The sequence below is a fragment of the Abramis brama genome (genome assembly GCF_963993115.1).
Source record: "Abramis brama genome assembly, chromosome: 2".
NCBI classification, from domain to species: Eukaryota; Metazoa; Chordata; class Actinopteri; order Cypriniformes; family Leuciscidae; genus Abramis; species Abramis brama.
This window is the reverse complement of record NC_139964.1, coordinates 44,622,743-44,645,908: the sequence shown is the minus strand read 5'-3', so window position 1 is coordinate 44,645,908 and position 23,166 is coordinate 44,622,743. Positions and strand designations below refer to the sequence as shown.

General features: G+C 43.0%; 1 protein-coding gene across 1 annotated transcript in view; it reads left to right on the top strand.

The window, feature by feature from the left end:
• The window catches only part of nalf1a (NALCN channel auxiliary factor 1a), a gene marked incomplete at both ends in the record, with an annotated part of 253,860 nt that extends 253,489 nt beyond the window's left edge, over positions 1-371 (top strand). Inside the window, one exon of the mRNA XM_084106989.1 lies at positions 85-371. Coding sequence (XP_083963115.1) covers positions 85-371 — 287 coding nt within the window. The remainder of the gene's footprint in view (positions 1-84) is intronic.
• Positions 372-23,166: the final 22,795 nt, after the last annotated feature.

Genomic DNA, 23,166 nt, shown 5'->3' with positions numbered 1-23,166 from the left:
AGTCATATAGGCATATTGCTCTATCGTACAATGTGAGTGTTTTCAAAATCAAAACATGGATGTCTGTTTTTGCATACACCCCAGGGCTTTCAGAGAAACCAGACATCAACCAGGAGCCAGAGTGCTGTGATGTGCGGTGGGACCAGAAGTCCAACAACCGTTCCCGCGGCACTTTAAAAAGAACTCACCCTTCCTGCCAGCACACATCCGTGACCTCCTCGGGGACTCCACGGCTCGGGCAGGGCCGGCTGAAACTTTGCTTGCTGGTTCTAGTTCTTCTCCACACTGTGGCTACCATGACGGCTAATCAGAACTCGACCTGCCTGACCGCCATCTTTCCACTGGATGACAACGCCCCCAGAGAAGAGTAATTGGACAAGGCTGGGTTGGACAACTCGTATCCGCATGCTCCAACATCTCACTTCGGGCTTGTCAGTAAAGAAGCCCCTCACTCAGAGAGAAGCTCAGTGTACCAGGTCTAAGTGAGGCTAACATTCTCAATCAGAGAACACTTCACCACACTTGTCATCAGCACCTTCTGGGGTTTGGGGAAAATAGTGAACGGAACACAGGAATAGTAGCAGACAAAAGATGTGTAATAGGAAGAGTCAGAAAATGCCCCCCCCCCCCCCACACACACACACACACACACACACACAATGTCATTTCACTTTGCACTAGGAGATTATCTGACCTTTCCCTTTTAGTTTCAGCTGTCTTTTTCACTTCAAGATGGTTTTGACTTCTGTTCAGTGGTTTCAGAGCAACCTGGAAAGTGACTTGAGTGTCCATGTTCCTGTCAAATTCTCCTTTTATTTGTTGTGTGCAATTATTTTGTGTATTTTGAAAGTGAGTGTCATATCACAACGTCATCATCACCATTAACTACATCATTCAGACAGGCTACAGGTAGAAGTTTCAAGTCTCTAAAATGCATAAATTTTTTCATCCTGAATAATATAAAATAATAATAAAGACTATTTTGAAACTAGATGTATACAAAATCCAAATCTTAGAGCCTCAAAATCAAATCAGCACTTCTGTTCAAACAGAGCCATTGTACGGAAGAGGATTAGGGCCAGGCAATAATAAAAAAATAAAACCATCTCGAGATTAAAGTCATTATAATGCGAGATCAAACTCGTTAAATTTCGAGAAAAAAAGTCGAAATACAATCTTGAGAATAAACTCATTAAATATCGAGAATAAAGTCGTTAAATTTCGAGAAAAATTCGAAATACAATCTTGAGAATAAACTCATTACATTTCGAGAATAAAGTCGTTGTGTTTCGAGAAAAAACTCGTTAAATTTCTAGAAAAAAAACTCGAAATACAATCTTGAGAATAAACTCATTAAATTTCGAGAATAAAGTCGTTGTGTTTCGAGAAAAAAAAAAGTCGAAATGAAATGTAGAGAATAACGCATTTGATCAGTGTTCATTGCATAGCCTACTGATAGAGGACATGGCAGAGTTGGATCACTTAGCAAGCTATATTTTAGACTTTCTTTCAGTAACAAAGAATAGAACATTCTTAGGTCTAGGTCGGCTAGGTCTTTTTAGAAGAAAAAATCAGTCCAATTTGCGCAATGTACTTGCTTTTGTCCAACATGAAATTCATCGAGGTTTCGTGGTTTCCCAGGATACCATAAGACGCATTATTAAACTTGTTGATCCTCAAGGTGTGGAATTTCGACGAAGGAGACGCTTGAGAATTAATGGCTGTAGGCTATAGATGGTTACAGTCGTTACATTCTGTGGATGGAGGCGTACACAACCAACAACGATTAATAATGCGTCTTATGGTATCCAGGGAAACCACGAAACCTCGATGAGGTTGATATCTATGGCAAGCCATTTTAACATTTAAAAGCTAATTTTGACTATCCGGAATTAACATTGTAGATATCAACAATGTCTTTCTGACTAGTAATTACATTTTGGATAGTTGGAATTGTCATTCAAGATATCTGTAACGTAATTGTGACTAGTCGAATCGACAGATAGAGATATCTGTAATTCAGTTTTAACTAGGCAAAACTGAATTACAGATATCTGCAATGACGTCATTGAAAATGACATTCAACTCGTCACACATCTTAAATGACAATTTCAGATATCTGTAATTCAGTTTTGATTAGGCAGAATGAAAGTTAAAGATATCTCAAACGTCATTATGACTAGTGCAAATTATTGTGCATGACATTGCTCTATTTTAGATATCCATTTCCCCTCCCCGCCATATTCAAAGAAGAAGTGGGTTCATTTCCTTATTTCTATGAATGGAAGAAGAAAGAAGCAGTCATGGCGTTGGCTGTAATCGAAAAAAACACCAGAAAATTATTTTTATATAAAAAAAAAAATAAATAATAATAATGTTGCAATACTATGTTTATGATCATGCTTAAAAGGTTATTGTTGCCGTAAGATTTATGCGTGAAAGAGATTCACACTAATTCACTTTAATAAAGATGCTGACATGCATGCTATTCTTGCCATGGAAGTACAATAACATTAACTTCCTTAGATGAGAAAAAAGTTCTTAGTTCAGATTAGTTCTTATTTTTTATTTTATTTTTTCAGTTTGAAACAGTATCTAACAGCATTAAAAAGACGATTAAAAACTCTGGTTGCTCCGACATGGTGCTAATCAGTGCTAATTAAAGTTAACAGTTAACAGGTGCTATGTGATTTGATGATTTGAACAACACGCTCTGCTCCCGCCTAAAGTGTGATGCATACAGATATCTGCAACGTCATTTGGCCTAGTCAAAACTCTAATTCAAGATATCTGTAATTACATTTTGACTAGGCAGAATGAAAGTTACAGATATCTCAAATTTCAGATATCTCTAATCAAAATTAATTTCAAGATATCTATAACTTGATAATAGATATCTACAATTAAATTATGACTATCCCTAACTCCAGTTTAAGATATCTACAACGTCATTTTGACTAGTCATAACTCCAGTTACAGATATCTACAACGTCATTTCGCCTAGTCAAAACTTAATTTAAGATATCTGAAAAGGAACATGTAGATATCTTGAAGTGAGGTGAATTAAAGATATCTTGAACTGGAGTTATGACTAGTCAGAATCAAATTGAAGATATCTCAAACTAGAATTACAGATATCTACAATTCAGTTGCAGATATCCGTAATTCACATAGTGGATATCTGCAACTGAATTGTAGATATCTGTAATGATAAACCCCATACAAATGAATGGCAAAAGTGACGTCATTTGTCCTAGGAAGAATGTCTTTGTGGATATCTGAAATGACAATTATGGATAGGAAGAATGTAGTTGTGGATATCTGAAATGTTCTTTTTGACTAGGCAAAACTGAATTACAGATATCTGCAACACATATCCAGTCTAGCTTTTAAATGTTAAAATGGCTTGCCATAGATATCAGTTGGCTATGCAATGAACACTAATCGAATGCGTTATTCTCTACATTTCATTTCGACTTTTTTTCTCGAAACACAACGACTTTATTCTCGAAATTTAACAAGTTTATTCTCACGATTACTTCGACTTTTTTTTCTCGAAATTTTATGAGTTTTTTCTCGAAACACAACGACTTTATTCTCGATATTTAACGAGTTTATTCTCAAGATTGTATTTCGATTTTTTCTCGAAATTTAACGAGTTTTTTCTCGAAACACAACGACTTTATTCTCGATATTTAATGAGTTTATTCTCAAGATTGTATTTCGACTTTTTTTTCTCGAAATTTAACAAGTTTAATCTCGCATTATAATGACTTTAATCTCGAGATGGATTTATTTTTTTATTATTGCCTGGCCCTAATCCTCTTCCGTACCATTGGCATCTCATCTAATCTGTAAATTAATATTTTTTCCTCCACCTTCCAAAAAAAACCCTGATATAACCGCCTTGCATTATTTTAGAAACTGACCATTTTTCATGTAATTGTATTCATCTGCATGCCAAATCCTCGTGCTTGGTGCAGTTGCTGTTGCTAAAGTCTCAGCTACCAAGTTATGAGATAGATCGATTTATTATAAGGTCTTCATCACCATATCATGCACATAACTCACTACTGACATATTGGGACTATAATTTAAATACACATATATCCTATAGCATGTCAGAATAAACCAATTAACAGGGCTTTGGTACACAACTGTAAAGAAAGAGGATGATAAGTATTGTCATACATATTTAAACTTTTATTATGCACTTTTAATAATGTGCTAAAAGCCATTAATTTGATCTTAGATGTTCTATGAAAGCATATTTTATTCAGTATGTGTTCCTTTCATAATCCTTAGCAGCAACAAAGTTTATATCTTGATTCATTGTATGACATGATCAGAAAGCATTTACATTACACAATGCATTTAACATGATTGTATGTGAAGCTGGTTTAACTAAGGTTAACTACTACAGTTCATGAGCGAATGGAATTGAAATAGCTGAACAGAATGTGCTGTTCCATCATAATCACTCACAGTTACACTGTAATTTTAGCATAATTTCCCAGTCAAAAATATCTATCTATTGTGTAAAGGGCTTAGCAAATAGTAGTGTGTGGAGAAGGAGGTAAGGGCTTACTCTACATTTCTCCTTCTGTGTGGTTGTTGTCTTCAGTGTTTGAGTGTAATGGCTAATACAGATTATGTGCTGTTTTGCCTTTGTCAGGACCTTATTTTATAACTATCCTCATATACACCTGTGCATCAAATATGTTCCTTTGGACATTATTTGTGTGTGTGTGTGTGTGTGTGTGTGTGTGTGTGTGTGTGTGTGTGTGTTTACAGAGTAAATTCACTAGCATTAAAATAATTATTGTAAAGTTAAATTAGAATTACTAAGAGCAGAGACATGCAGAGTGGCTGGTGACTGGCCCAAATGCTTTATTTTAGACAATTCTATTAGTGTTTTAGAAAATATATATTTTTCTCTTCATAAACTGAATAAAACTTAACACTAGTTAATGGAAAAAAGTGTTTGTAGTATGTGGGCTAATTCAATAAATATCAATGCATAATAATAGATAATACTTCATAAAACAGGAAAATAAAAATGGCAGAACCTCTGAATTCACACAGAGATGTATTGTTAAAACTTGCAAAGCAACACAAGCTAGCACTGTTTTGTGTGCAGTATGTGAAGTAATCCTGCCCTGAAGAGTGCATATTCTGTTTTTGAGCCATTGTCCACCATAATGGTTCTGTATGGCTCTGCTTCAAAGCCAATTTAATTGTGCTGGTAATTAAATGCTCTTGGTTTTACTCTATAACTTCTCTGTCAGTGTTATTAAGTTGTTTGAGAATCTGTATTCCTTTATTCCACATGATTTTGTTTTGTTGTGTCCTTGAATATTGCCTTTATCCACTGTTTTCACCATCAAATGATGTGCAATGCTAACGTAAAGATGCCAGTTTATTTCCCCGATGATTTTGTTAAATTATAATGATAATTCTATGGAAATATTATGCCTTCACCCTGTGTAATAGATATATGTCAAACATACAAAGAACAGCATGCCAAAGTTTTGCATAACTTGCATTTTTCTAAAAAAATTATTTTACCAAATTACTCACTTGAGTGATGAAAACATGAGCACCATTGACTTAAACCCTTATTTAGATTTTCCGAGTATAATATTAACATATAATGACACAATATCTGTCACACTAAGTGAAGGCAACACCAACTCCTAAAAGATCATTATTTTTTACACTGCTATACAAAGGCAACACACAGCAACATAATTATGACTAAAATTGGGTCTAATAGACTGACAGAACAGATGGCTTAACTGTACTAAAATTTTTGTTTTGAGAAAAATATGTATTTGAATTTATATAAAATCAAATTAAATAACAATACAAATTAAGGCTTTTTTTTTTTTTTTTGTCCTGTAGTTACTGTATTGTGCCTTTGAATGGGATTATGAGATCATATATTTAAGTGAATATATCAGGCCGAGAATGCTCACAGGTCATCAAGAGACTGAACATGTATGAATGTCCAGCTTGGAAGAGCTGCATAGAACATATTGTAGTCCATCTGATGCTGTAGGGCATCTGTTAATTACCAACCTGTTTCATGCTTACTTCAGGATCAGAGATTTCCTTTTTAGTTATCCCAAATGTATTCTCTATCACTGTGCTGTATTTCATTAGTAACGTCAAAGACTGCTCATATAATCTAAACCTGAATCTGGCCTTCCTGTATCCAGTTTACCACCTTGCATCAGTCAGTATTTCCCAGATATACCTCTTTTTTTTAAACGACTGGTTCCCATGAGCAAGTCAATTTAATTCCCCCGTCATAAGTCACATGCCTGATCCTCATCTCATCTGTCTAAATCCTCTGTTGTTCTTATACAGATTGTACGATTTATTTGAATGTAGCCTGTCCTCTTTGAGGTTTCACTGTGCTTTAATTATTGTTTCTGTTGTGCAGTCACTTTTGTTTATCATGTTTAATATTTTAATCACTGTTCAACACAGGTGAATGCTCTCCTCCACTGGAATGGTTGCAACTTGAACCTGCAGTTTACAGAGTTTCAACATAGCAACGAAACAGACAGACATACAGTATATAGAAATAACAGTGATTATTATAGTGTCATATTGTCATACAATAGATGCTTTAGTTCAGCGATTCTCTGTGATTTTTTTTTTTTTTTTTTTTTTACACAAAGACTTTAATTAATATTTATAAATCAGTTTCACTGGTCATAACCTTTTTTAAAGGTAAGATGAAAATACTACATTTATTAAAGATCTGTTCTAAGGGAAAATAAATAGAGATATAAACTATTACGAAACTGCTGTCTTTTTTTTAAAGTCTATATAATGCAAACTGCTTATGATAAAGGAAAACATGCAAATGTGTAATATAATATCACACATTTGGTTTGTAGAATCAACTCATTAAGGATTAAAAGTGCAGTACAGTGATTTTCCTTATTCACAGTTGCTGAACATAAGTTCAAAATTTCAGACTGTTCCATGAGAGCTAAAATAAATGACTTAGCAGCCATATGGAAATTACAAAATAAAAGACGATAAAAAGAATTTAAACAAACTCTAAACTTTATAAAAAATTTGGCTCATGACATCAGAATAGTTCAAGGGTTAGTGATACAGAGGTATCACATAAGTGCCCTGTATGCTCCAGTGGATGTGAAAGCACAGATTACGCACAGCATTATACAGTATGATTTAGTTATATAATGTTTAATTACAAAGCATTATGATAACATAAAACTATGTTCATTTATTTTACCTCACAAAACTTAAGGGCTGTTTACACAACATCGTTTTCAACTAAAAAGTAAAACCTTTTATGCGTTTTGGCCATTCATTTACACGACAACAGCGTTTTGGGTGCCTGAAAACGCAAACCTTGAAAACGGGTTTGAGCAAGTTTTTAAAAACAGTCTCCATGTAAACAACAAAAATCTCTGAAGACGATGACGTCATGCACATGCGTATTACGTCTTCATTCTGTTTCATCACCATCTAAGGGCCTGGCAGCAGAATACAGCGTTTTTAGTTGTTTTTGCGGATCCGTGTGAATGGGGATCATTTTGACAATGGTGTCGTCTGTACGCAGAAAACTCAAAGGAAAATCTTCTCTTTTTTTAAAGGGGTCATGAACTGGCTTTTAAAAAAAAATTATATTGATGTCTGAGGTCAACTTATGACGTTCGCTTGGTTTTTACATTCAAAAACATAAAAATGAAAAAGTAATAGGCTATTTTCTACCTTGGTTTTGAGCCTAGCTCCTGAAACGCTCGGTTTTTATGGGCGTGCCGCATTGAAGACTTGGAAGTAAACACCCACTGCTATGATTGGATAACAGTTTTGCATATTATAATGAGTTTCATGTAATGCGCGAAACGGTGGGCGGGGCTAAACAGGCAGTGTTGAAGTAGGCGTTGATCTTCTTCTGCGGAGGCGGTGTTTGATACCCTTTGACGTCATAGATCCCCACTTAGATCCCCCCAAACCTGTCGTTCGCTGTGCGTCAATAACAGCTTTTATTGGACTAACAAGGACGTTTTCAGTTATGAAACTTACAGGATATTCTTATAGTATGATGACCTCTTATATGTCAAAAGCTCAAGGAAAATTTGATTTCTCAGTTCATCACCCCTTTAAGCATAACATTGTTTTGTAAACTCTTTTTTGAAGATAAAAGTCAACTATCCAAAGCCATTCAGTCAGTTAAACAGTTTTCATGTGCTTTTAGGGGCTGTTTACACGACAACGTTTTCAACTAAAAACGTAAAACGTTTTGGCAGTTTGAAAACGCAAACTTTCGAAAACGTCTCGGGTTATGACTATAACCCTTGTTCCCTGAGAAGGGAACGAGACACTGCGTCGTTGAAAACGACTCTTTGGGGACGCTCCCTTAGCGTGCGCCTCTGAAGTATGAATGAAACTAATCCAATCCTGATTGGTGTTGCGTCATGACGTAACATGTGACGGCATAACCGGATGCATAAAAGTGACGCTGGCACACACACACATTAGCCTCGCGATGAAGCAAGCCGCTCTCAGGCATTGAGGGGTGTGGCAGGACGACGCAGTGTCTCGTTCCCTTCTCAGGGAACAAGGGTTATAGTCATAACCCGAGACGTTCCCTTTCGAGGGAACTCGCACTGCGTCGTTGAAAACGACTCTTTGGGGAACGAATGCCCACTAGGCCACGCACCGAGAAAAGGCCTGCCCTAGAGTGAAACTGAACTCAGGCACCCATCTAGGACGAGAGCACATGTGCGCCAGGCGTACTAGGGAGGTGCAGACTATAAAACCTGATAAAAGTGTGTGGGGTAGCCCAACCGGCTTGCCTCACAGATCTCCTGGAGGGGCACTCCCGAGAGGAGGGCTCTAGAGGACACCATGCCTCTAGTAGAATGAGCCCTTACGGCCAAAGGTGAAGGCAAATTGCGCACCTTGTAGGCCTACTTATGGTTTGTTTAGCCGGGAGCCCCTCATTAGATGACCCGAAACACACTACAGTAAGTCCGACCTCCTCCAAGAAGAGGACCTCTCAAGGTAATACTCGGAACTCTGACTGGCAGAGCAAGGAACCTCTTCTCTTCTGCCGACACATGTGGTGGAGGATGAAATGCTTGCAGGACCATGGACCTAGCCATGTTAAATTGCACTTAAGGCACATAGCTGAGTCTCGGATGCAGGATGGCCTTAACTCCGCCGGGGCAAACCCCAAGCAAGCTGGCGTTAATGCCAGGGCTTGGAGGTCTCCCAGTCTCTTTATAATAAGTAGCTAAGAGAAAGGCTATCTTGAACATGAGGTCCTAGGCAAAGCCGGCTGAAGGGATTCGAAGGGAGCCAGGGATAGGCCTTCGAGAACCACCGCCAGATACCAGGAAGGAACCCTGGACCTGACTGTCAGTCTCATCCTCTATGTACCAAGGAAAAATAGTATGACCAGATGGTGCCTCCCCAAAGGCCCAATATTTAGTGGTGCATGGAACGCCGCAATGGCATCCATGTGCACCATCCATGTGGACGGGGAGAGATTCGCAGAGAACGATCTTGAAGAAAATCCAGAACTGAAGCCACTGGGCAGTTAACTGGGCCTAACTCATGTTCTCTATACCAAGTGGAAGAACATTCCACTTAAGGCCATATAATCTCCTAGTAGACGGAACCCCAGAGATAAGTATGGTTCCGTGCACCCCAAATGATAGAACAGCATTTAGGTACTGAGCCCCCTCAGAGGCCAGACCCACAATTTCCACAGCTCTGGGCGAGGATGGAATATAGTACCCTCCGCCTGAGATAACAGATCCCTCCTCAGAGGAATCTGCCATGGCGGAGCTATCAGGAGTGAAATTAAATCCGAAAACCATACTCGGGCCGGCCGAAACTGGGCTACCAGAAGAAGACTGATGCCCTCCTGACGGACCCTCTCCAGGACTCCCGGGAGCAGAGCGATCGGGGGGAAAGCGTACAGGCGAAGCCTCGGCCAGGCCTGTACCATGGCATCCAACCCCAACGGGGCTGGATGAGTGAGGGAGAACCAAAGTGGACAGTGGGACGTCTCTTGAGACGCAACAGATCCACTTCCATTGGTCCAAACCTCTGCCATATCAGCTCCACCACCTCTGGATGGAGTCTCTATACCCCGGGCCTCAGCCCTTGCCTTGACAGGATGTCTGCTCCCTGATTCTGAACCCCCGGGACATATATTGCTCTTATAGATAATATTTTCCCTTGGGACCATAAAATAATCTGATGCGCCAATCTGGATAGAGGGCGCGATCTGAGTCCCCCTTGTCGGTTCAGATACGCTACCACTGATGTATTGTCCGAACGTATCAAGACGTGATAACCTTTGATGTCTGGGAGGAAGCTCCTCAGAGCCCTGAACACAGCCAACATTTCTAGGCAATTTATATGCCAAGAATGATGAAGGTCCTGCCACAGACCCCTGGCAAAGCGCCGATAACCGCGCCCCAGCCAGTGAGGGAAGCGTCTGTTGAAATGGTTTTCCAGCGACATGACGCCCCTAATACTGGCCCTTGGTAAAAGAACCAAGATTTCTTCCATATTAATAAGGAACGAAGGCATCTGCGCGTAACCTTTATTATACGGAACGGATTCCCCTTGGGGGAAAAACCCTTGGCTTTGAGCCACCACTGAAGGGGCCTCATGTGAAGAAGGCCCAAAGGAATTATGTTGGATGCCGCTGCCATGAGGCCCAGCAGTCTTTGAAATTGCTTTACAGTGATGGCCTGGCCTAGCTTTATCCCTGACACCATGGTCAGGATGGATTTCGATACGTGCGGGAGACATACATGCCTGCATCGTAACCGAATTCCATACTATGCCCAGAAAAGTAGTTTTCTGAGCTGGTTCTAACACACTTTTCCTAGTGTTGAGTCTCAACGCCAATTTCTGAATGTGGCCAAGAACGACATCTCGATGCCGAATTGCCATTTCTCGAGACTGGGCCAATATGAGCCAGTCATCGATATAATTCAGAATACGGATGCCCTGAAGCCTCAGTGGAGCCAGAGCTGCATCCATACACTTAGTGAACGTGTGGGGAGAGAGTGCTAGGCCGCACGGAAGAACCCAATATTGGTACGCTTCGCCACTGAAAGCGAACCTCAGGGACCTCCTGTGACATGGAAGGATGGAGACATAAAAATAGGCGTCTTTTAGATCTATCGTGACAAACCAATCCTCGGATCTGATTTGATTCACGATGATGGGAACAGTGAGCATCTTGAACCTGAATCTCCTCAGAGAACGATTCAACTGCCTCAAATCTAAAATCGGCCTCAGCCCGCCATCCTCCTTTGGAACTATAAAGTACCGGCTGTAAAACCCGGACTCTTTCTCTGGTAGGGGAACAATTTATATGGCCCCTTTGACCAATAGAGTTCTGTACCTCTTGTTCCATAACCCGAGCCTGTTCTGGAACCACTGCAGTCAGTACCACCCCAGCAAACTTGGGAGGTCGGTGACCGAACTGCAGTCTTTACCCATATTTTATAATATTCAGGACCCATATAGATATATTCGGAAGGCGTTGCCATTCTTCTACAAAATCTACTAAGGGAACCAGCCCCTCGAGACTGACCTCGGGTGTTTTTCGAGCACTATTCTCGACCTCCTGAAGCGGAGGACCGACAGGAAAAAGTCGAGAAAGATTTTGTGACCATAGACGGTGCCCTATTGCAAGCTTTTGGGGTGAACGCCACGGTGTGCGTTCGCTGGAAATCATTGTGGCCCGAAGCACACTTTACGGCGGGATACAGATATCGATTTCCTGAGGGCTCCCCCAGAGGGGAGACTCTTTGGGTTTCGTTCTCGACACCCTGAAGCGGAGGACCGGCAGGGAATAAATCGAAAACAGTTCCGATGGGCGAACGCGAACACTGGCCGCAAGCCTTTTGGGCGCCTTTTACAGCGTGCATTCGCTGAAAACCGATGTGTCCCAAAGCGCACTTGAAGCTGGATACAAACATCGATTTCCTGAGGGCTCCGCGGAGGAGCGATTCTCGCTCATACCTCCACGGCGGGGGGGCAGCCATCTTCGTCTCGTTTTCGATACCCTGAAGCGGAGGACCGGCAGGGAAAAATCTTAAACAATTTTTGACGTTCGCTGCTCATCATTTTAATTCTTCAGAATTAAATGCAGCCAAAAACACTCGATAAGTGAAACACGGTCTGGATGGTAGGTTGAATTAAAATATCTAATTTCTTAAAGTCAGATAATATATTCCATCATTTCAATTCCATCATATTAATTCATAGAATTGAATGCAGCCATAATCACCAGACAATACTGTTTTAATATTTATTTATACGGTCTCGTAATCTACAGGCTGCCTCGGCAAACGCGAGATTCGAGACGTTACAATATATTTGGCTTTCATCCCTCGAGAAGAAAGTCATCAGGTGCGAGGTTGAAACATCCGACAGCGCACGGATTGCACTCGCGCTGATATATTTCTCAATGAACACTGCCAGCACCCTCAGGAGCTGATTGTGAATGCCTCGCACCCAAACAGTATTATTTCACAGATCGCGTGTCCCTTTTATTGCAGACTCGTAATCTAAGCGCTGCCTCAACAAACGCGAGATTCGAGTCGTTCACAATATATTTGGCTTTCATCTCTTCGAAAAGAAAGTCAACGGGCTCGAGGCTGAAACACCCGAAACGCACGGCTGTGTGCGTCGAGATATTTCTTAAGAACCACAGCCAGCACCCTCAGGAGCTGACAGTGCATGCCTCGCACCCACACAGAATCTTTATTGCAGAGTAGCCGTCATCTACGCGCTGCCTCGACAAACGCGAGATCCGAGCTATAGATTCTGTATTGCAATGTAGTGGGACAACTTTTTATTTTTTATTTTGGGTTACAACAACACCGGCGAGTGTGACTCATGTTCCTCGTTCCCGATGCTGAGCACATCCACTTCCTCAGAAGCAGATAGCTCGAGCATCGGGCACTCGTCACGGGCAGAAGAAGCCACATCGCGGGCTTCTGCGTCGTGAGCGAGCGTTATAGAATCTGCGGATGATGAACATGAAAGTGCCTCGGCAGTCTCGTTCTCATCCGCGAGATCCTTCTGCGATCCCCACGATCTAAGCCACCGCGCCGCCTCAACGGACGCGGGACCCGAACCGCGGGGATTGCGAGCCAAGTGGGAGTGCAGCACTCTATAGTACTTTCACAATGTTCACAGGCAGCCCCCTCGAGAACTGCCTGTGCGTGCTGCGCTCCTAACAGTGTACACACAACTGATGCGTGTCTCCACCCGTGAGAAATATAGGGCAGGGGTGCACACACTTAGTGTATTTTTTCTTCTTTCACTCGCCATAATATAGAGGATTTCACTGACAAACAACATCAAATAAGACAGACAGTTTCACAGAGAGCGCTTGCTGAAGAGCGAAAGCTAATGTGTGTGTGTGCCAGCGTCACTTTTATGCATCCGGTTATGCCGTCACATGTTACGTCATGACGCAACACCAATCAGGATTGGATTAGTTTCATTCATACTTCAGAGGCGCACGCTAAGGGAGCGTCCCCAAAGAGTCGTTTTCAACGACGCAGTGCGAGTTCCCTCGAAAGGGAACGGGTTTCAAAGTGCAAGTTTTTGAAAACATCTCTGTGTAAACAACAAAGACGCGAATATCTGAAGACGATGACATCATGCACATGCGTATTAGATGTTCAGTCTATAGTGTTTCATCGCCATCTACTGGCCTGGCAGAAGAATACAGTGTTTTTTGTTGTTTTTGCGGATCCGAGTGAATGGGGATATTTTTGACAATGGTGATGTCTGAATGCGGAAAACTGAAAGGAAAAACTTCTCCGTTTTAAGCATATCGTTGTTGTGTAAACGTACCCTAAGACCACATAAGCTTAATAAAGCAGTGAATTCCAATAGCAGAACAGATGGTGGACTTAAAGTGCAAAATTTTCACAATATAAATACTTTTCGGTTTCACTTTATTTTGATGGTCTTTTTAACCTCCTAAGACCTGAGCTTTGGTTTGGCTTGCATTTTAGATTTCTCCTAGCTATTTGGGGTTAGGAGGAACCGATAAATATAATAACCAGATATTATCTTTGAACATGAAGCTCTTTTTGAAAAAAATGATGTCCACATATGTGGACTCTCAGCCTGTATCAACAGAAAACAATCAAGACACCATTGTGTAACAAAGTACAATCCTCTTTTATTTACAGCCTGAGCACTGTACCTGAACATTTTTCATTGTTACTTTTGCATATATAACTGTTTCAGGTTCTGAACATGGATATGGAAAAACAAAATTTATAAGAAACAAGCTACCATATCCAATTTGCTTATGTTTTGTTTTTGCTTTTTTGTAACACTCCAACACTTCAACTACTCCAAACTAGGAATGTCCTTTTTGGTCATCGTTAGAGCCATCAGACTCAACCCGCTGAGTCCGACATCTGGGAGTGTGCAAAATGGCAATGCTAGGGTCTGAACGATAACCATAAGTTTCACCACGGAGACGTTTACGTCCCCGGCTGGCCTCAGTGGACTGTGGACTGGGGTCTTCATCCCCACTACTCTCTTCCTCACTGCTGCTTGGCTCCTGTTGTGGAGGATGGTAATCAACATCATCTATGGGATCTGACAAGTCCTCCACCTTTGAGTTGTCCCTAGCAATTGCCTCGAGTACTAATTCCAGTACCTTAGACAGAGGAATAAGCTCTGGAAATGATATCATGAGTATCATGTCAATGTATACTGTTGTAAACTATTGTAAATGTATGTTTTCTAAAAAAATCTTCCCAAACTATGTTTTCACAGCACATTTTTTTTTGCTAACATTTTTACATTTTCAACAAAGCTAAGTCCCATTGTCCACATATGTGGACCTCAAGTTTAGCGGTATAGTAAATCTTTACTGTTACAAAAATGTGTCAAATTTGCATGCCATATTAATCATACAACGCTATTATGCATAACTTAACAAAAATCAACAATGAAATTGTATTAGTTTTTTTTACCTTGTGGACGTTTTGGTCTGGTGTGGCTGCCTGACTTTTCAGATGCGTGCTCCATCTTGAAATTTCTATATAAAGTGTTTTTCTCTTCTGACACCACCAGATGGCAGTGTAACTGTCCATATTAGTGTACATCAGGTTCCAGTTACACAGAATTAAGTATTATGGTGCACACAACCAAAACTGTAATGTCAACGTTCCTCAATGGTTGTGTAAAACAACACGCTTTTTACCTCTGTTCACAGTGACCAATTTCGGTGCATGTCTCTTAAAATGATAATGAGCAACTGCTCACCCCACCCCTCTCTTCAATGGGGCCGTTGTTGTGTAAACATACAGCCAAGCCAGACCTACATCAAGATGTTAGGTCTGGCAACTCACCATAGACATGGCTCAATCAGAGGGGCAGGATAAACGGCTGTCTTTCAAATTCACTCTGCACGCAATAGGACAGCGCTTCAACCAACCAAAGTGTTTTCCCAACAGCGGAGCTAACGTTAGTTGATAGATTCAAATTTTGAATCTGGCCGGCAAAACTACGAACACATCTTCCTTTTTTAAGAATGACTTAAGTGCCGTTCTTTGCTCTTTTCTCAAAGAAAAACTTAACTCCAAGTCCTCCAGAGTCGTGGCCAAAGCCGATTTGAAAGACTGTTTGCCAGCAACAGCAGCCATTCTTTGTTTTCAAGTAGCAGGGAACCATCACAACTCTGTCGTCTTTATGTTAAGCCCGCCCCGCCTACTCTATACACAATGTGATTGGCCTGACCCAATTTAGGTTTTTACAGCTCCAAAAGTCAACAGAGAGTTGCTAAACTACAAAAATTTTGCTGCCGCTAGGGTGCGTCTAGATTTCTAGGCTAAACGGCTTGATTATTGAGAATGTTTAGGCTTTTTGAGGATAAAAAAAAGTAGTGAATGGATTGTTTTTATTGTATGGTGGTTGTGTTTAAATGCAAACACCAAAGTGAATTTTGCATCCGATGACCCCTTTAACATATTCTATTGACTATAAATAACGTTGTACCTGTATTAGTATTAGTAGACTAGATTAGAAGAGTATTAGTAGACTATATTAGAAGAGTATTAGTAGACTGGTAGGGTTAGGGTAAGAATAAGTTGACATGTAGGTGCAATGTTACTAATAGTTAGTAGAATGTTTGTATAAAGCAGAAACTCTACTAATACTCTAATGAGAGTTAGTTGATATGTAGTTGCAAAATTAATTATAGTCAACAGAATGTTCAAAAGGGACCATCAAAATAAAGTGTTCCCTACTTTGCAAATAAACTAGGTTATAACATGTCTGATAAATTCAAATGCTATATATTTTTTTAATCCCCAATCATATCTTTAATAAAATTGGAGGCCTTCCTTAATTTGAAAATGTAACTATATTCCTAATAAGGCGCTGGTTACAATATACCGTATAATTTTCAGCAGAAGGCTATTTTTGCCTGGAAGTTGTTACATTCACAGTAGAACCACATAAAACTTTTTTGTGGACACAAATGTTAGGAACTTTTTTGTTTGTTTTTACTGCTTGATTCAATAGAGAAATGAACACATGGAGACTTGGAGATGACTTGGAATAGACAAGGAGGTGACTTGGCGAACATGTAATGGAATTGGTAGTGATAGACGATTTTGAAACACTGCTTCATGATTCGAGGAAAGATTTGAATTGGAAGCACTTCCACCAAGCATGACACAATCACCTTGATACCCAAACCCAATAAAGATAAACAATGTTTAGAAAATTGGATACCATTTTCCCTCTTAAATAATGATTATTAAATGTTAGCCTTAATTTTTTTTCAAAAAGAATTAAAGATGTTCTTAACTCTATTATCAATGAATCACAACCAGGATTTATGGAAAAAGTCACATTACAAATAATATACGATTAGTCTTAGATCTATTACATTATGAGGATCCCACCCCTAATGACAATTATGTGCTTTTCATAGGCTTGTACAAAGCCTTTGATTAACTTATTCCATAATTTTTCACAATTTCATATTTGAAGCTCTTGCCAAATTTTGGTTTGGATATTCGTTTTGTAGAGCCATCAGGATGTTATACAGACACTTGATATTTAATCTTATTAGATGATTAGTTAATTTTGATCCGACAGATTTTACTTTCAATAAAGCATTTGCAATTCGTGTTTTTATGCATGTTTGGCCTGAGTTTTTGTTGCATTTACACTGATCTGATCAGCAGGAGTCACCAGCGTGTTGCATTTAAAAACAGTGACTAATTTTGCAAAACAATTGGTTCAACTGATCACCAGGCGTTGGAAAGCACAATCGGTTTGTCAGGTAAGAATTGCAAGGTAAGTATCCAGGTAAGAGAATCTGCATCACTTGACAAAGCCAAACAAAGGCTGTGAATGTGTGTCTGCTTCATAAGTGGGCCTGATTGACATGCTGACATTCGAGGGACAGGTGGAGGTGATTAGTATTCTGGAGACTGAGGGCTGTGTGATGTGGAGGGAGAGCCTGGCTTGTGACAATCCTTTCGGTGTTTTACAATTCTGGTAATGTTCATAACTTCCTTATACCTTAAGAATATAATACTGTGCTCAGAGCCTTTCCCACAGGCCTAATTTAGCTGGTTAAGAGTCACTTAATAGACAGAGTGATACAAAAGAGTCTTCTTTGTTACAAGATGGCATTAGTATTTTAATAAAAAAAAGTTTAATAATAAACTCATCCACCATAATTTTAAAAGGAAAGCTCAAATTGTCCTTAGAGGTAGATTCCATTGGGCAGCCTATATTGACAATATACTGGAGACTGGAGAAAAGCAGTCATTGCCCCATAATATTTTCTTCCCAATAAGACCAAAAAAGTCCACTTTAAAATCTTGTACAAAATATACCCTGTAAATTTGACTGTCAAATTATGTTGATGTTCCTGTACATTTTCAGGTTGCGAGGATGAAACATTAATACATTAATACTTTTCTTCAGAAATGTTGGTCTCTTATACACTGTAAAAAAAAAAAAAAAAAAAAAAAAAGTTGAGAAAACTTAAAAGTTTAAGGCAACCAGCTCAGGACATTTTTGAGTTTTCTCAACTTAGGGTCAATTAGTTGTAAGCTTGTGTGTGTGTTCAATCAACATAATATATTAAGTTTAACAAACTTAGTTAAACTATCAATTTGTTTAGTTGACTATACATATTGAGTTTTCTTAATGTAGAAATTAAATTTTAAGCAACCAGCTATAGTACTTTTTACAGTTTACTAAACTTGAGTTTTATTGCATTTACAAAATTAAAGTTGGTGTTCAACTAACCTGAACTATTAAGTTAATCAAAAAAGCATCAATCCAGTATGAGTGAATGAGTTTATTAAATGCTATTCAGTACATCATTGGTCCTTCAAAAACATTATTTTAAGTGACAATACAATTTCATCAATATGGCTTTTCTAACAACTTTTAAAATCCACTCATTTCATTCAAAACTCATTTCATTCAACAACAACAACAAATACAATAATAAAAAAAACAAAAAAACAAAAACAAAAAAAACATGCAAGTTCAAGTCTAAAGAATTGTTTAAAAAAAAAACAATAATTACACTTGTCAGCTTTAAGCAGCAAAAGTAAAAAAATATATTGGATTACATGGGGGAAAAATAAAATAAAATAAAATACAAAATTCAACTATAAAATAATGTGCAACAAAAATAAAACAAGTGCAAAAATCCATGGCCAAAGTTGTCCTCCATATATCGCTAATGATATAAAACCGCTATGGCAATAAATGCAGTTTGAACAAAGTCTAAAAGACACAGGGAGCTACTGCCTTTAACAGGCTAATTTAAACATCCAAACTTAGAAGCTTGTTCTTTAAGCTCGATGGTGTTTTAAGCCCCCAATGGCTCCTTAGAGGCAGCTAACCCTACCCTCAACCTTAAACCTATACCATCCCCTCGCTGCCTGGAAGGCGCCGTTGGGGGCATAAAACACCAAACACCGTTCTTTAAAGTCTGCACTTTTGGAGAACACTGAGAACCAAGGTGCATGAATAGTTCCCTTTCGTTGTCACTCCGAGTTACGTCGGATGACGACGAATGGGGTTTCGCTTAGAAATCCTATCATCTTCGAGTATTAAAACACGAGCCAATGGCAAAGAAATGCCATGGGTCTGCGGAATTTGCATAGCGTAACTCCGCCCCACCCTGGGGGTATATAAGGAAGTCGCGAGCAACATGCAGATATGTTTTCGCTTCGGAGCCAAGTTGATGTACTTCACTCCACAGCCAAATCCTGAGTTTATCTCTCCAGGTGTTGGTGTGACAGCGAGTTCCAGCGAGTGCACATTCCCTGCTGATCTGTGCAGTGATTTGCCAGAGTTTGTGTGTTCTCTCCCTGGTCGCTTCAACACTCTGCGGAGAAATCTCCTTTCACAAAAGAGCATTGCACGTGGCACGTCTTTTTAAAGATGCCTCGCCCGTGCACTTCTGGTTGCGGTCTATTCGTGTCTGACTCTGATGGGCACAATCGCTGTCTTGTGTGTCTGGGTGTTGAGCACGCTAAGGCAGCGTTTGTGGATGAGTCATGTTCCCACTGCGGGAACATGCCCATCGCACGGTTGAGATCGAGACTCAATGATCTTCATGTGAGAGTCCCCTCATCCGCACCCCGATCTACTGGTCCCGAGAGGGCTGGTACTTCGGCTGGCGGCCAGGGTGATCTGAGGGTTACAGTGTGGAACAAAGCGCCGACTATTCCACGCTCCACACTTCCCTCTGTTCCCGTGCAACCCGCGAGTGTCCACGTGGAAACCGCTGTACAGTCTTCTGACTTGCCACGAGTTTCATTCGGCGCTCCAGAGGAGGACGTGATGTCGATCGCTGCATCACAAGGTGGGCAGGAGTCCTCGGGAAGTGAGGATTCGGCTGTGCTGCCACCCTCGGGTGTCCCAGCATTGTCCGAGTCTGATCCCGAGATGACGGCCATGCTTTCCCGGGCAGCCGCGGCGATCGGTCTTGAGTGGTCCCCGCCACCTGGGCCGGTTCGTTCGTGGCTGGACGATTGGTTTCTGGGTGCGGCTGCTGATCCGCGTCGGCAGCCAACCCCAATGCCTTTTTTCCCGGATGTGCATGAGGAGGTCACGAGGTCCTGGAAGGCACCATTGTCTTCCCGTGATCGCTCGGCGACCGCCTCCGCCTTGCCTCCCCTTGATCAGGCGGCCGCCAAAGGGTACACTGGGGTTCCCCAGGTTGAACGCTCTGTTGCGATGCAGCTGTGTCCTCAGAGTGCTTCTTCCCGCGGGGACCCAAAGCACCCCTCCAAGGCCTGTAGGTTCTCCTCCACCCTTGTGGCGAAGGCCTATAGAGCTGCGGGGACGGCGGCCTCCTCACTGCATGCCATGGCGACTCTGCAGGTCTACCAGGCCCAGATGTTGCGTGATATGCACGAGGGGAGGTCTGACCCAGCACTCTTTGATGAGTTGCGTGCCGCCACCGACCTTGCTCTCCGAGCGACGAAGGTGACCGCACGCTCGCTGGGTCAGGTGATGGCCACTTCGGTGGTCCAGGAGCGACACCTATGGCTAAACCTGGCTGATATGCGGGAGGCCGAGCGGACCAGGTTCCTCGACACCCCCATATCCCAGGCTGGCCTATTCGGCGGTGCAGTCGAGGACTTTGCCCAGCAGTTCTCGACTGCCCAGAAGCAGACTGAGGCTCTAAAACATGTCCTGCCCCGGCGGCCCGCTGCTTCGGCGGCGCAGCCGTCGGCACAGGTGCCTCAGCCCGCTCGCCGCCGAGGGCGCCCTCCTGCGGTTCCCGCCCCTCCCGATCGGCCCCAGCAGTCCGCTGCTCCCGGGTCGCGTCGTCGAGGAAGCCGTAGGAAGGCGCCACAGCCCTCTCCCGCCCCGCGCCCCGCTAAACGCCAGGCTAAGCGGCGCTCCTGAGACGGGCTGCTCAGAGATGGCGATGAGTTCTGCACAGGAGCCGGTAGCAGGGCCGCTCCTTCCCCCGGTGGAGGGCCGGGGGAGAATCCTTGGTTTTCCCATCCCCGCTGCTCGTCCCACGACGGGCAGCACCCTAAAATGGTTAAAGAAAGAACTCACTATCCCATCTCTGAGCACACGGAGTGTGCGGATGAGAGCACGCGCCGCCCACGGGCCACGCTCCTCTCATCCCCCTCTGTCGCCAGACCCCTGCCAGAGCACGCCCCCGTGGGACGCTGGTCCTCCCCTGGCCTCCTCTGGCAGGACGCGGCTAATGACCGTGCCCCCGCACCGGGCCGCTATGCCACCCACGCCTGGGCCGGTCATTCCGCCTCGCTGCACCCCCGACGGTACGTCTGTGGTTCGTATGACCCCGCTGGTGCACTTTCTGGAAGCCTGGCTAGAGCTTCCCAGACTGTCCCGCTGGGTCGCGAGAACCATCAGGCTCGGCTACGCGATTCAGTTCGCGCGATCTCCTCCCCGCTACAGCGGAGTCCGCTTCACTATGGTCGGTGGCAATGCCCCGGTCATGAGAGCGGAGGTCGCCACCCTACTGGCGAAGGGTGCGATCGAGATTGTCCCTCCAGCCGAAATGAGGTCCGGCTTCTACAGCCCTTACTTCATTGTTCCGAAGAAATCGGGTGGGTTACGACCGATCTTGGACCTGCGCGTCCTGAACCGCTCCCTTCACAGGCTGCCGTTCAGGATGCTCACGGACAAACGCATTTTCGAGTGTGTGCGGCCACAAGATTGGTTTGCAGCGATCGACCTGAAGGACGCCTACTTCCATGTCTCCATTTTACCTCGACACAGACCGTTTCTACGGTTTGCTTTCGAGGGGCAGGCATACCAGTACGCGGTTCTCCCTTTCGGGCTAGCCCTGTCTCCTCGCGTCTTCACGAAGGTCGTCGAGGCAGCCCTTGTTCCCCTCCGGGAACACGGGGTTCACATCCTGAACTATCTCGACGACTGGCTGATCCTAGCTCACTCTCGAGACCGGGTTTGCAAACACAGGGATCTGGTGCTCCAACACTTAGCCCGTCTGGGCCTTCGGGTCAACTGGGAAAAGAGCAAACTTTGCCCCGTGCAGAGGATCTCTTTTCTCGGTATGGAGATCGACTCGGTCGCCATGTGCACGCAGCTTACGAGCGAGCGCGCGCAGTCACTGCTGACTTGTCTTCGCCAATTCGAGGGCAAGAGTGCGGTTCCACTGAAATTATTTCAGAGGCTCCTGGGGCATATGGCATCCGCAGCCGCAGTAACGCCGCTCGGATTGCTTCATATGAGACCGCTTCAGCTTTGGCTTCGCGATCGAGTCCCGAGGTGGGCATGGCAACATGGCAAGCTCCGGGTCCCAGTGACTCCGACCTGCCGTCAGACCTTCACCCCGTGGTCGAACCTCAGCTTTCTACGGGCCGGAGTGCCCCTGGAACGAGTTTCCCGGCATGTTGTTGTCTCAACAGATGCCTCCACCACGGGCTGGGGCGCCATGTGCAATGGACATGCTGCCGCGGGCTCCTGGACAGGACCCCAGCGCCTATGGCATGTCAATTGCCTCGAGTTGCTGGCTGTACGTCTCGCCCTGCACCGCTTCCATGCGCTGCTCAGGGGTCAGCACGTATTAGTCCGATCAGACAATACCGCGACAGTAGCGTACATCAACCATCAAGGTGGTCTGCGCTCCCGCCGTATGTCACAACTCGCCCGCCACCTCCTCATATGGAGTCAGAAGCATCTGAGGTCGCTTCGAGCCATTTATATCCCGGGACACCTGAACCAGGCGGCCGACGAGCTGTCTCGAGTTCGGCCTCTCTCTGGAGAATGGCGACTCCATCCCCAGACGGTCCAGCTGATTTGGGATCAGTTCGGCGACGCACAGGTAGACCTGTTTGCCTCCCACGACTCGTCCCATTGCGACCTGTTTTATTCCCTGACCGAGGGCACGCTCGGCACGGATGCACTGGCGCACAGCTGGCCGCGGGGCCTCCGCAAGTATGCGTTTCCCCCAGTGAGCCTTCTTGCGCGGACCCTGCGCAAGATCAGGGAGGACGAGGAGCAGGTCATATTGGTTGCCCCATACTGGCCCAACCACACCTGGTTCTCAGAACTCATACTCCTTGCGACAGCACCTCCCTGGCCAATTCCTCTGAGGAAGGACCTCCT